General features: G+C 49.7%; 1 protein-coding gene across 3 annotated transcripts in view; it reads right to left on the bottom strand.

Moving 5' to 3' along the window:
• NTN1 (netrin 1) overlaps window positions 1–14916 on the bottom strand; it is a 232809-nt gene that overhangs the window by 200805 nt on the left and 17088 nt on the right. The window contains exons 1-2 of one of the 3 annotated variants that reach the window (XM_039476683.2): window positions 14285–14363; window positions 12503–13583 (exon numbers count right to left, since the gene is read on the bottom strand). In XM_039476683.2, the coding sequence (XP_039332617.1) occupies window positions 12503–13520 (1018 nt within the window). In that variant the 5' untranslated portion in view covers window positions 13521–13583; window positions 14285–14363. Of the gene's footprint in view, window positions 1–12502; window positions 13584–14039; window positions 14364–14916 lie in introns of those variants that run through there. The other 2 variants (XM_039476682.2, XM_074388169.1) reach the window with 2 other exon arrangements.

Raw genomic sequence — 14916 nt, 5'->3', positions numbered from 1 at the left:
AAACTCCGTCTCAAAAAAAAAAAAAAAAAAAAAAAAAAATCCAAAAATTAGCCAGTCGTGGTGGCACATGCCTGTAATCCCAGCTACTTAGGAGGCTGAGGCAAGAGAATCGCTTGAACCCAGGAAGGTGGATGTTGCAGTGAGCCAAGATCACGCCACTGTACGACAGAGCAAGACTCTGTCTCAAAAAAAAAAAAAAAAAAAAAAAAAAAAAGCCAAGTGTGGTCATGTGCACCTGTGTTCCCAGCTACTCAGGAGGCTGAAGCAAGAGGATCGCCTGAGCCCAGGAAGCTGAATGACAAGAGGCTGGGTGACAAAGTGAGACCCTTTCTCAAAAGATGTTACAAAAAATAAGTGAAACCGAACAGATACCCAAACCTTAGGACCCAGCAATTCCCCTTCTGGATACACACCCAGCGCAAGTGCCTTCAGATGTGCATCAAAAGCCATGGACAAGTATGGTCACAGCAATGCTCCTGTTAATAGCCAAAACATGGGAACAACCCAAATGCCTGCCATAAGCAGAGTGGAGAAGTACCCTGTGATATGTTCATATCACACAAGACTGGCCAGCAATGGAAACTGAAAATCTACTACTACAATGGATGAAGACCACAAATGTAACATGGAGCAAAAGAAGCCGGATTATGATTCCATTTATACAAAGTTCAAAAATAGGCCAGGCGCAGTGGCTCACACCTGTAATTCCAGCACTTTGGGAGGCCGAAGCGGGTGGATCACTTGAGGTCGGGAGTTGGAGACCAGCCTGACTAACATGGAGAAACCTCATCTCCATTAAAAATACAAAATTAACTGGGCGTGGTGGTGCATGCCTCTAATCCCAGCTACTCGGGAGGTTGAGGCAGAAGAATCACTTGAACTTGGGAGGCGGAGGTTGCAGTGAGCCAAGATTACACCATTGCACTCCAGCCCAGGCAACAAGAACAAAACTCTACCTCAAAAAAAAAAAAACCCAAAAGTTCAAAAATAATCAAAGCCATGTATGGTGGGCAGGGGGTGTGGTAACTGGATGGAAGCACAGGGTCAGCTTCTGGGTGCTGGTATGTTCTCGATGGAGGTGTTGGTTATGCAAGTGCGTGCTTATCATGAATAGTCTTTGCACTAGACACATAATTCATAGGATTTTCTCTATATGTGTTACACCACAATAAAGAAGTTTACTTGTAGCCAGGCGTGGTGGCCCAGGTCTGTAATCACAGCCCTTTGTGGGGCTGAGGCAGGTGGATCACAAGGTCAGGAGTTCAAGACCAGCTTGGCCAATATGGTGAAACCCCGTCTCTACCAAAAATAGAAAAATTGGCCCGGCATGGTGGCAGGCACCTGTAATCCCAGCTACTTGGGGGAGGCTGAGGCAGGAGAATTGCTTGAACCCAGGAGGTGGAGGTTGTAGGGAGTCAAGACTGCGCCACTGCACTCCAGCCTGGGCGACAGAGCAAGACTCTGTCTCAAAAAAAAAAAAAAAAACGAAGTTTACTCAAGAATAACAAGGTCAGGTGTGGTGGCTCATACCTGTAATCCCAGCATTTTGGGAAGCTGAGGCAGGCGGATCATTTGAGGTTAAAGAGTTCAAGACCGGCCTGGCCAACGTGGTGAAACCCTGTCTCTACTAAAAATACAAAAATTCTCCGGGTGTGGTAGCCTGCACCTGTAATCCCAGCTACTAAGGAGGCTGAGGCAGAATCACCTGAACCCGGGAGGCAAGGTTGTGGTGAGCTGAGATTGCTGTACTACAGCCTGGGTAACAGAGCAAGACTCCATCAAAGCAAAACAAAAAAAGGAATAGCAAGTCCTCATAGGGCTGTTATGAGGATTAAATGAGGTAATACTTATTAAGGGCTTAGAGCAGTGCATGGTAATAAAGGCTATGGAAATGTGTGCTGATAAAATCCCAAGGTCTAGGATCAGAACCCTGCCTCTGGTTCTCCTTCCCATACCCTTCCCTCTGAGCCATCTTTCAAGGCAGAACACAGGGCGTCTCACACTCCCCACCCTGCCCAATCTATCAAGGTGGTCTTGAGCTGAGCCCCCAAGGCACCAAGGCATCAAAGGCACAGACAGCGTAAGTAACTTACCTAATTCCACACTCCTGATGGAACTAGAATTTAAGCCCAGACAGTCTGAAGTCAAAGACGGGTTCTCTTACCATTGCCCCAATACATGTATCTTGGTATTTCACACATTCCTAAATAGAATGCTGTGCTCTCTGATCTTGACTTAAAACTTAAAAGTACTTTCTTTTTATATTTTTGTAGAGACAGGAGTTTCAGTATGCTTCCCGGTCTGATCTTGAACTCCCAGGCTCAAGGGATCCTCGCGCCTCAGCCTCCCAAAGTGCTGAGATTACTGGTGTGAACTACTGTGCCCAGCTGGAACTAAGTACTTTCTACAGATCAGAAAAATCAGATCTTGATTCTCACTTACATATGGCTCATTTCTTCTGCAGACGTCTTCAATTAAAAAAACAAACAAAACAGCCCTCTACCCTGGTTCAAACAATAAACTGAGGTAAGAAGTAGGACTGCACAGCCCAGCTCTTCTCTAGCATTTCTGGGTACCGGGAAGTAAATCTGCCCAAAAACATGGTTAAGAAGGATTGATTTCTGTGGATTGGAGCGAGAAACAATTTCCTTCCTCGTGGCAGCTCAGAAGGCCAAGCACTTTCTCACCATGAATTATCTCCTCATTCTGAGCCATAGAGTGAGATGGGGCTGGGTGTGGGAATAAAGAGTTGGCTGAGATTGACCTGCCCACCTCTGAGGTCTGGCTTCAAGAGAGGTAAACAAGCTGGCCAAAGGGCTGAGGACGGGGGTTGGGCATGTCCAACAGCTCTGCCCTGGGGCTGCCCAACCCAAAGGTACTTTCATGTTTCAGATGCCAAATTCTGTATCTGTAAACACAATGTGTTTTCTTTTTCATGCTGGGGTTGGAACTATTCTTATTCGGCACTTTCTGCACCAGACCAAACGTAAGCAGAGTGCTGAGGGCAGTGGTTTGTGACAGAGACGATTCCTTGTCCCTCAATGCCACAGAGATGTGGTTCCGAGTGGAAAGAACGACCTTCAGGTGAGAGAAGCCCCCAGAAAGCCTCAGGCACCAGAGCCCTGGCTCAGGTTGGAGCATAATTTCTTTTGAGTGTAGGGGCAGTAATAAGCTTTTGTTTCAAAATCCAAGGCAGTTCTGGAGGACCGGCCCGGAAACATTGGAGTGAACATTCCTGGGGAGACCGCTCTTTTCAGGGAACATGGTTCCTCAAATTCTTGGCATGAGAGAAAACAAAAACCCTACAACAGAACAAATGCAGCAGGGAAATGTGATGTGGACTAAAATCCAATCCTTCCATGGTACGAGAGCCAAATCCGAAACGCGCTGCCTCTCAAGACCCTCGGCACTTCCCATGCCCTGGACACTAGGCAAAGTGCCTCACTCTGGATCCTGGCTACATCCGTACTCAGGATTAGTGCAAGTGGACACGTCTGCTCCTTCTCACATGCACAGCCTCTTCGATGGGAACATATTTCACCTGCAGGGAGGGTATCCACTTTACACTTCTTTTTTCTTTTTTTTTTTTTTTTTGTTTTTGTTTTTGGGACAGCATTTCACCCACGCTAGAGTGCAGTGACATGATCTCAGCTCACTGCAACCTCTGCCTCCCAGGTTCAAGAGATTCTCCTACCTCAGCCTCCCAAGTAGTTAGGATTACAGGTGTGTGCCACCATGCCAGCCTAATTTTGTTTTGTTTGTAGAGACGGGATTTCACTATGTTGGCCAGGCTGGTATCGAACCCCTTACCTCAAATGATCTACCTGCCTTGATCTCCCAAAGTGCTAGGATTACAGGTGTCAGCCACTGTGCCTGGCCTACATTACATTTCTTTACATGCCCAGACCAAACAGAGGCACCTGACAGTAAATATTCCAGAAATGTCCATGTATACAAGGCACTTTTCTGCCTGCAGGTTGGGGAAGGGGGAGGGGAAGGTCTTCCCAAAAAATGGCAAACAGTTTTCATCTCATGAGCTAATTCTGCCTAAGGAGTTATATTGAGGAGTCTAATAGTGTAAGATCATTTCTGAACTCAGGAGGAAAGCATGCTGCAATTGATTGCCAATGTCTGCCCTGGTTTAGAATGGGGGAGTGGTGGTGCATTTGCTAGGCACTCACCACAGCCACTCCGAGCAGAAACCAACAAAATTAGAAGCCCTGACAATGGCAATCAAGCAGGCAGGAAGTGTCCCTCACTGTGGGACTTCAAATATGGAAGGTAGCACAGCCTACATACGGGTCCTCAGGAAACTCAACATCTATCTCATTTCCTTATATAGGACTCAGTTATTTAAACCCAGCCCCTTTAAAGGTCTCTGTAGTCCTACAGATTGTCTTGCTTAAGTGTGGAGTCTCTGGAATGTGTGAAAATTGGAAGCGACAACCAATAATCTCTCTTATCTGCAGGCAGAAAAAGACCCAGGAAAAATCTAGAAAATCTAGCAATAGCACCAGCCAGGAGGGGGCATGGATGGGCCCCCTACTAAAATATGACCACGTGCACAGAGAGCTGAGACCTCACACAGGCCTAAATTCTCCAGGAAGACAGACTTCTAGCATCTTCCTCACCAAGGCACTAGCTGAGTTGGGAAGTGAACTGGAATGTTACTTTCTGCTTTCAAAGTTCTCACCCAATGGGGTGAGGTGGTTCACACCTGTAATCTCAGCATTCTGGGAGGCCGAGGTGGGTGGATCACCTGAGGTCAGCAGTTCAAGACCAGCATGGTCAATATGGTGAAATCCTGTCTCTACTAAAAATACAAAAAATTAGTAGGGCATAATGGCACATGCCTGTAATTCCAGCTACTTGGGAGGCCACGGCAGAACAATTGCTTGAACCCAGGAGGCAGAGGTTGCAGTGAGCCAAGATCGTACCATTGCACTCCAGCTTGGGCAATAAGAGCAAAACTTTACCTAAAAAAAAAAAAAAAAAAAAAAAAAAAAAAAAAAAAAAGAGGCTGGGCATGGTGGCTCACACCTGTAACCCCAGCACTTTGGGAGGTCGAGGCGGGTAGATCACGGTGAAACCCCGTCTCTACTAAAATACAAAAAATTAGCCAGGCATGGTGGTGCATGCCTGTAGTCCCAGCTACTTGAGAGGCTGAGGCAGAGGAATCGCTTGAACCCGGGAGACAGAGGTTGTAGGGAGCCAAGATCACACTACTGCACTCTAACCTGGAGACAGAGTGAGACTCTGTCTCAAAAAAACAAAAAAGTTCTCACCCAACAAATTTACTTGAACCCTTTAACACGGAGTCTCCTATGCTTACAGAACTATCTTTCTTCCACTACAGTGTGAACTCATTTTGTCCTAACTGCTGTCAGTACACTCATTCCAATGGTGGCAGAAGGTCCAGGCATTGTTGGGGGTAGCCCTGACACAGGCAAGGGCAGGGCACAGGTTTCCATTGCTTGGCAGAACCCCTGAACCACAGGTACACCTGTCCCCTCAGGGGGTATCTTCCTTTGTGCTCTCAGTGCCAGCAGCTGCCTCTGATAGAACTGTCCTCTGTGGAAGAGGCTTCGGGCAGGAACTTCCTTCAGCAGAGGGAGAAAAAGAAAAGGGTCTGACGGGAGACATTCTACATCTCATCAATCACACGGCCACAGTCCCTTCTCTCCATCAGAGGGTGGAACTGGCACAACAGAATGTATTTGAGGCTAAATACACACCTAGCAAAGGTCTCCCAGGAGCTGGGGTTGAAGAGAGAGCCATATCTCTATAGACAAGGACTGACAATTGGAATGGGTCTCTGCCATTTGACATGGGGGGAAATTCACATACATTTTTTTTTTAGACGTAGTCTCACTCTGTCCCCAGGCAGAATGCGGTGGTGCAACCTCGGCTCACCGACACCTCTGACTCCCTGGTTCAAGTGATTCTCCTGCCTCAGCCTCCCGTGTAGCTGGGATTACAGGCTGGGATTACAGGCAAGTGCCAACATGCCCAGCTAATTTTTGTATTTTCAGTAGAGACAGGGTTTCATCATGTTGGCCAAGATGGTCTCAATCTGCTGACCTCGTGATTTGCCTGCCTCAGCCCCCCAAAGTGCTGGGATTACAGGTGTGAGCCACCATGCCCAGCCAATTATGCAACTTTTAAAAGGCAAATTAAAATAGATTTCTTAGTTTACAACAGAGATACATTTTTGGAGTAAGGAGACAGGAGTGCAAAACTGAACTCACTTGCTACTCAAGTCAAACCTCATGAGAACAGATAGCTCTGAGGTGAACGTCCGTGTCTAGAGCACTGGCCCAGGCAGCTCACTTGTTTCAAGCACTATTCAGAGCAACTGTCCCTTGGAGTCGGCTATAATAGGACACGGCTTTTATGTGATCAGTCTTCCAAACAAACGCTCCGGATACCCCCTGCTCTCTCTGTATGCAACAGTGTCACAGACTAAGCCAAGATGTGCCCTGCAGACTTGTCCACACTTATTCCCGTTTGTGTAAAAACCGCCCTTTGGTGGCCAGGACATGTGTTTTTGAAAGGCTTCCGTTTCTGGTGGCAATCTGATTAATTGAAACAAAGCACATACAAACCACCTAGGACAATGCCGGGCACTCAGTAGGAGTTTGTGGTCTGTCTTCAGGATGCAGCCCCACAACCACCTTGGACGGACATTCTAAATTCCGCAGTTCCCAGGCCACCCAGACCAACACCATGCCTTCTAAGCCTGCAGAGACCACAAGGGCTTCCAGACGACAGGCAAAATGCTGTGGGCCGCTCTACAAGTATTAGGCTTAAGTCCTGAGCATTTCAAAAGCCCTCCGAGACCTCCCGTCTCCCTATAATGAAAGGCACTGCAGAAACCCAAGGTATGATTAACACTTCTGAAAGGATGAAAAAAAAAATACTGGCTCAGAAAATATCCGTATTTGTGCATCCACAGATAAGGCTGTTTTATAATCCAGTTCCCTAGAGAGCCATTAATTTTGGTAAAGCCAGTGTGCATTGCAGACACTGTAGAAGCCATCAAGATAACACAAGTAACAATCCAGTGGACTTTTGAAGTGTAAACATAAAAGTCTATTAAGAATACAATGTTAGTTTAATCCCAAGACAAAAAATTTACTTAATGAAAAGCACAACTCATCTCAAGAAGGAAATATCGATACCAGCTGTGAGCAGAAAATGAGGGGATTCCTTCCAGGGAACATCTGAATTTCAACCCTCTGCTTTTCCAATATTTACTCTGGACATAAAGTCTCAAATACTTTTCCGAGGATCTCATTTTTCTACAGGAGGAGGAGGTCAGAGAGAAGTCTGGGCAGGGCTAATAGAGTGAGGCAGAGCCTGGAAACACGCAGACCCACCCCAGAAGGCTTCCCCTGACAAACCTGCCTCCCTTCTCTGGGTGGAGCAGGGAGCAGCCTCCTGGCCTTGAGGTTCCTGATCACCAGATGCTAATGAGGACCCCAGCAGAGAACCTCACACCAGCTGCCATGGAGCCAGTAGAGATGAATGACAGCCTTGTGCTGCTGACTCATGTAAACTGTACCTAGCAGCACCACACCAGTGGCCGGCTGCGACACACCATCCCCCATCCACCTCCTCTCTTTGGCAACAATACTTTCAGCCACTTCCTGGATTTTTTCAATACGTTCTGGTGAAGCAAAGGGATAGTGAACACAAGGGTGAAAAGAGAAGGCCTTCTTAAAAAGGGGGTTCTGACTACCCCCAGCTCAGCTTCGCCCCCTTTGAGGGAGATCACAGGCCCTGAAATCAAGAAAGACTTGGCCAGCAGCAACACCTGTGGATATGCCAAGAACCCACAGTAAAGTATTTAAACCCCCTTAATTCATAGTCCTCACTCCCAGCTCCCAGCAGGCCTGATGGCTAAGATAAAAGAAAACTTCTTATATACAACTTCATGTTAAGTATATATGAATATAATATAATAAATAAAATATAACGTAAAATACATAATGCAACACAACTAGGGAACCACTCCCAGTTCTAGCAAGAAGTAATAGGCTGTTCCAGCTTTCCTCCTACACATGGATGTATCGCTGCCATTCATTCATTCATTCATTCATCCTTTCTTCCATCCACCCATCCATTCGTCCTACGGAAAGGCAGCACAGTGAATGCAACAAAACAAAGCACAAACATCAGGCTGGAGTCCCAGCTCCACCACCCAGTAGCCATGTGACTTTGGGTAAATCATCTAATGTTTCTAGGCCATGGTTTCCCCATCTCTAAAAGAAATACAATCATCGTCCCTATTATTAGCATAATCAGTGATTAAATGACTAAATGAACATGAGTGCTTGGCAAAGAGTAAGTCCTCAAGGGTTGTTCATCATAATGACAATAATTATAATAATTACTAAGACTATTTTTGTTTTTTGAGACGGAGTCTCACTCTTGTTGCCCAGGCTGGAGTGCAGTGGGGTGATCTTGGCTCACGGAAACCTCCCAGGTTCAAGCAATTCTCCTGCCTCAGCCTCCTGAGTACCTGGGATTACAGGCATGCGTCACCACGCCCGGCCATTGTTTGTACTTTTAGTAGAGATGGGGTTTCTCCATTTTGGTCAGGTCTTGAACTCTCAACCTCAGGTGATCCACCCCCCCACCGGCCTCCCAGAGTTCTGGGATTTCAGGCGTGAGTCACCATGCCCAGCCTACTATAACTATTAAAAACATTCACTCATCTATAGCTATGTGCCAGGCTCCGGACTAAGCAGCAAATAATTTTAGCCTTCTGATTTTGCAAGAGTCTTCAGTGGGGCATTGGATTTCTCATGGCAACACCTCCATTATAACCTCTATCTCTTGCCGGGGATGAATGAGGGCGGACCCAAGTACCTGAGCTATTGACAGCATGAGGACATCCCCTCCATCCCCCACCCAAAGCCATGTTTAAACAATTACGAGCATTATGTTGCAGGTATCTATGACCATAGGAGGCCGACCCAGCACATCTTCTTGTGCTCATCTTGCAGAGACATCTTCTGTGTGGGTTTTGGGTTACAGCTGGGCAATGCAAAGCCATAGAGCGAGTCGCAAAACAAGTTTTCATAAGCTCAACCTGTCACAAGCCAGGTGGGGGCTCATGCTGACAGCTCCACAGTAAGATTAAACAGCATGCTTCATCAGGCACTAAATACACAGTTCCTACGTCAGGGGGACAATGATTAAAACTAATGTCAATAATTTATGAAATACAATATGGTCTTCAGATGCTCTTTTGAAAAAAGGGAAGGAGGGGGAAGGGCCTAGCAACCCAGGTGGTTTAAAACTGTTCATGCATTTTGCCTTGAATGTACACACACCCCCACCATGCATGGGTGCCTCTTTACACAATGAATATAAATGCACATGTGTATAAAAGCATGTGAACACTGCTGATACATATGGGCGAAAGTATTTAGTTATTCCACTGAGAGCTGTCAAGGCTGTAACGTTATACATACTCTTGTCTTTTATATTGTTTTGAGGGTTGTTTCCGCCTCTCCCAGAAGAAATCCAAAAATTGCATTTAAAATATAATTGGGCTTTACAGAAGTTCATATTTTATTCCATAGAGAGCTTGACCTTGAAACAACACTGAAAAGAAAACTGGACCAAAGAAAACATATAGGGTATGTGCATCTCTTAGTAACCTACAAGTACCATGGCCCTATGTCGAAGGACTGCTCAAATGACAATATTGACAAATTTGTAAATTTTAGGGGTTTTTTGGGGGGGCGCACAGGGTTAACCTAGGGAAGGATACCATTTTAATTTATTACAAATTATGTCTCATTATTTTATAAAAGCAAAAACCAAATTACAGTAATAGGCTCATTGTTATTAAAACTGATTATGGGAATTAAAAATAGATACTTCTTTACTTTGCCGTAGTTGTAAATACTCTGGGTAGCTTGACTCTATGTGTCCACAGTGTGAAATTCACAAGAAGAGATTATGCTGGAAGGAAAATCTGAGTCTCTGATAGTAGTACAAAGTTACTTTTGAAGGATTTATTAATGCTTTTTCCTAGCACAGTGCCCTTTAGTATCTGAGAACACCTGTCAAATACTAATTCATTCACATATCTCCACTACAGGGCCTTTTCATAAAAAGCTAGACCTTTAATTGTAAATCACCCCTAAATTGTCCCTGCTGTCTTTCTCTTTTACAGAATGATGGAAAAATCACTAAGACTTCAATTAAGACTTTATGGGAACTTCAATCTGATGTTCCCAGCTATATCTACACGGTATCAGAACGTCTATTCAAAAAGGAAACTATAAATAACTTTAACATAGTTGAATTGGCTTTGCTTTTATGAGATGACTGAATAATTGGCAAGATTTAAAGATACTTTAACTACTGGGAATTAAAATAACTTCAGTAAAACCCAGAAAAATATTGTTAGCCAATCATTTGTCATGTAGATTATGTACTTATTAAGCCTAATTAAACTTTTTGAACCAAAAAAGTTTACTAATTACATTAGTTAATATGTTGATTGCTCAATTTAGCCAATAAAAAAAAAAAAAAAGGTCAATCCAATTTGTGTACCCAGTTAGTGCTCTGGTCAAAAGACAAAATCCTAAACTATAGAGATTATTTCAAGGGTATGACCATCGTTATAACAAACGCAGGTTACGTGTTCACATCCGAAGTGACGGCAAAGCCTGGAGGGTGGGTGGTGAATCTGAACAATACCAACGCTAAGACAAATCTTCAAATTTCACCACCGCATCAAGTTTATTCGCTTAAATGTACTCACTTGCATTTGTCCAATTAGACCCTGCTGGTGACGATACAGAGTTATCTTTCATATGCACATACAAACTAAAACTGATAGCAAAACCCTGGGAATCCCTTTAAATGTCAATAAAGGGCTTTTATGCACAAAAGGAAGAAAAGAAAGGAGGAAGGAGGGGGAAGAGAAGAGATGGGAAAAACCAACATTTCTGAGGGAATTGAGCAGATCAAAGGAATTTAATTCTAGAAGACCACTAAGTCGGCTGTAACTACTCTCTCTCTCCCTGTGTGTCTCTCTGCGAAATCCTGAAAAGTGTCTTCAGACTTGGAAACTAGTTCTGATCCTCAAAAGGGGACAAACAATTAGGTTTGCAAGAGTGGGACACGAGTGTGAAAATGGAGGCCTTGCCGTGCAACCAGAGGCGGGAGGCCCGGCGTCTGCAGACCAGGACGCCTGACTGGGCCTCTGCAGCGACCGGGCCCTCCAAGACATGTTTTCCATTCCCTTGCTCCAAAGTCTGCATCCACAGTCATGAGGCACAAACTATTCGACAACAACATGACACAATTAATCAGAACCAGACCTCAAAACGTGTGTTTGTGGGGACCAGCAAACTTTGCAATGTGCCTCAGAGGGCAAAGCAATTGAAGAGACTCACACTGGCTGTTGGAGGTGGGGAGAGGGGGAGAAAAAGTCTGTACGTTCATAAAAGATGCACACCAAATGCTGCATTTACAGAATGAATAATCTTCACTGAAATAAATGTGGGATTTGGAACTTTACTTCCCATACTGAAAAGTAAGGTGTAGTCTTGCTACCTACCCTCCCCCTACACTGCTTTTTCTTCTTCTTTTTTTTTTTTTTCTGGGGAGAAACTGATTTCTGAGAGCTTCTGCAGCAGCAAAGTCGTGCAATTCACAAGAAGGTCTCCTTTTTTAGCCTCATTTCTGACCCAGCCGTATTCACCCGGTTTTGTCAGACTTCTCTTTCAGGAAATGAAACCCTATTTAAAAAGCGAGAAGCTGGACCCTTAGTTAATTCAAAACTGTTTAATTTCACCAAAGCCTGAAGCTAACACACAAAAAAATCTGGTATACTTTTTTAGACGGGAATTGAATTCGTTTAAAATAATTACTGAACGCTCCTTTGTAATCGGTAGATAGCAATTAATTGAAATCACATCACTCTTCTTTTGCTAACAAAAACAAGCTGCTCAAAAGGGGAAAAAATTGTTTCAAATCATAACAAGGCAAATGGAAGTCAGGAGTGATATTCGCCGGTACTGAACTGACCCTAAACCGCAAGCAGTTCTTTGCCATCTCCCAAGGGATTTGTAGGTGTGGAGCTGGAACTTCCTGGGAACTGGGCTGGGGTCCCCAACCGCGAGCCCAGCTGCAGCTGTGGGAAAGGGGTGGGTGGGTGGAGGTGAATCCCAGCGTCTAGCCCAACGAGGTGGTAAGGAAAGGAATGTTTGCGTTTGGATTCAGGGTTAGGGAGACCTGTCTGCAAATGTTCTGCCAACACCCTCCGAGCAACATTTCTCCTGCTGCTTCTTGGCTTCGCAGAGGGCACTGGGCGCAAAATCCGGCGTCCACAACGAGCGCCACGCGAGCAAGTGGACCTGCTCTCAGCCCTCCCAGGTCCCCGGCATCCGCGAACGCGCCTCCCACCGTTCCCACGACCCGCGCTACTGAAAGCCCCCGCCTGCCGCCGGCTCCGCCGCCGCACCCCACTCACCCACGCACTCGTTGGCTTCACGGGCCGTGGCGCGCTGCCAGGGCCGGTCGTAGTGGAAGGGCTTGCAGCGGTCGCACTCCGGGCCGGCCGTGTTGTGCCTGCAGTCGCACACCAGGCTGTCGTCGCGGTCGCGCACGCAGCGGGCCGCGTGGCCGTTGCACTTGCACCGGCCGCCCACCTGCAGGTCGGACACCGCGTAGAAGTACGAGTCGCGCGCCAGCTCCGAGTCGTCCTCATTCTCGTCGCCGAACGTGTGCAGGCGGCTGAAGGCCACGCGGATGTCTGTGGCCGTGACCCAGTCCTGCAGCACCGGCGAGTTGTCGAAGTCGTGCGCCGAGGGCCGCCCGTCCAGCGTGCTGAAGGCGATGAGGCCGCCCGAGAGCGGGCGCATGTCGGTGTGCGAGTCGGTGCACACGGCCTCCTGCTCGTTCTGCTTGGTGATGGGCGCGCGGTGCGGCCGGTTGTACATCTTGCGGCACTGCGTGGAATAAAACTGGAAGGGCACCCACGTGCGTCCGTAGTCCATGGACTTGTAGATGGCCATGGACTCGGGCCGCGGCGAGCAGAACTGCAGGCTCACGTAGGTCACTTCGAACTTCTTGCCGAGGGACAGCGTGAGCGTGACGTTGTGCGGGAACTGCAGGTAGTTCTCGGACTGCCAGCACGTCAAGTTGTGCGGGTTGTTGAGGTCGGTGAGGAAGGTGGGCGGGTGCGCCTTCTTCGGGTCCGACGCGTTGCAGAGGTGGCACGAGCGCAGTCGCTCCTCGCCGCGCTCGCTCACCACGCAGTAGCGCGCCGGGGGCCGGCCGCAGGTGCTGGACACGCGCACGTCCTTGCCGAAGGCCGCATTGACAAAGTCCGGGATGCAGCGGCGCGGGTGGCCGTTCTCGTCGGAGCAGGGGTCGGGCTGCGCCGCCTGGCCGGCGAACATGCTGAGCCCGGGCCCGCCGCGCACCGCGCCCACCAGGCACGCCACAGCCGCTAGCGCCGCCAGCGCCTCCCACACTGCGCGCATCATGCTGCGTCCAGCCTGCCCCGGCCCCGCCGCGCCGAGGATCGGTCCGCCTGCCGCAGAAGGCGCCTGCGGAGAGAAGGGAGCTGCGCTCAGCCAGCCCGCCCCGCGCCCTTCAGCTCTCGGCGGGGTGGCGAGCGGGGACGCGGGCGAACGCCCAGCTTCCTGGGCACCAACCCCGCAGCCGCCCGCCCGCCTCTCTTTCCCAAAGTCCCGAGGGCGGCGAATCCGGGGCCCTCCAAGCCCGCACCGCTCGCGCCCCTTCTTCCTCCGCCGGCGGCGAGCCGAGGCGGCGGGAGAACGCTCCGCTTCCCCGCCACCGTCGACTCCACGCCCCCGAGGGGCATGCCCAAGCCGGTCTGCCCGTCCGCGGCCAGCCCACCTCGCACCCCAAGTTTCGGGCGCAGGAGAGCTGGGGGAGCCCGACCCCGCAACGGTCCGCGCCCCTTCCTCCCGCAGCCCGGGGTCCCTCTCAGTTGCCCCTGATCGCGTTCCCCGCCGGAAAGTCCGCGCTTGGGACTTTACCTCTGGAGGGGGCAAAAGAGAAAGAAAAGTTTGCCTGGCCCCGCCGAGGAGCCCGCGCGCCGGTCGCCGGAGAGCCTCTCGCTCGCTGCTAGCAGTCGCGTCCCGCCTCAGCGCGGGCTTGCCAGCTCCATGCCCAGCGCGGCCGCCGCCTCTCTCGCCCGAGTGACGACGCGGCCGCCCGGCTCCCGCCGCTCCCGCCGCGCTCGGAGTGCTGCCCTGCCCGCGCCCGGGGCGCACACACTCACGCTGGCCGGCGCGCACTCACACACACGCGCGCTCGCCCCCGAAGGCTCCGCCGCCGCCGCCGCCACTCGCGCTGGGAGTGAGGGGCGGAGGGGAGCGCGGGGGCGGGGGGCGGGGCCGCCGGGCGGGGCGCCGGCCAATAACGTCCGCGAGCTGCCGCCAGCTCCGAGCAAAGTTTTCACCCCGGGAAAGAAGAAAGTTAAAGGGACCGGCCCGGGACGCCCGAGAGGGAGAGCACGGGCGGGTGGGAAGCCGGGAGCCCGAGAAAGAGCAGCAGAGACAAAGAGAAAGCTAGAGAGCGCCCGGGGAAACCCCGGAGAGGGGGCTGGGCCGGGCCGGGCGCGCACCCCGTGGGGGGAGGAGGGGCCGCCGGGGACTGTCAGCCTCGCCCCGGCCCCGCGCGGCCGGCAGCGCCCCGCGCCCGGGGGAGCGCGCGGGCGGGGGGAGGGGGCCACTTTCTCCCTCCCAGTCCCAACCAAACACATCTGTGTTTGTTTTCTTTGCTGCGCAGAGGTCGGGCCTTCCTCTACCCCAGCCCGATGGCCCCGGTGGCACCGCGCACAGAGCCGTGCCCCTGCGGGCACGCAGCCGGAGAGGATGAAGAAGAGGAGGAGGATGTGACCTCTGCCTGCTC

Source organism: Saimiri boliviensis, chromosome 17 (assembly GCF_048565385.1).
Source record: "Saimiri boliviensis isolate mSaiBol1 chromosome 17, mSaiBol1.pri, whole genome shotgun sequence".
In the NCBI taxonomy this organism is placed as follows: domain Eukaryota; kingdom Metazoa; phylum Chordata; class Mammalia; order Primates; family Cebidae; genus Saimiri; species Saimiri boliviensis.
This window is presented reverse-complemented; position numbering and strand designations above follow the sequence as displayed.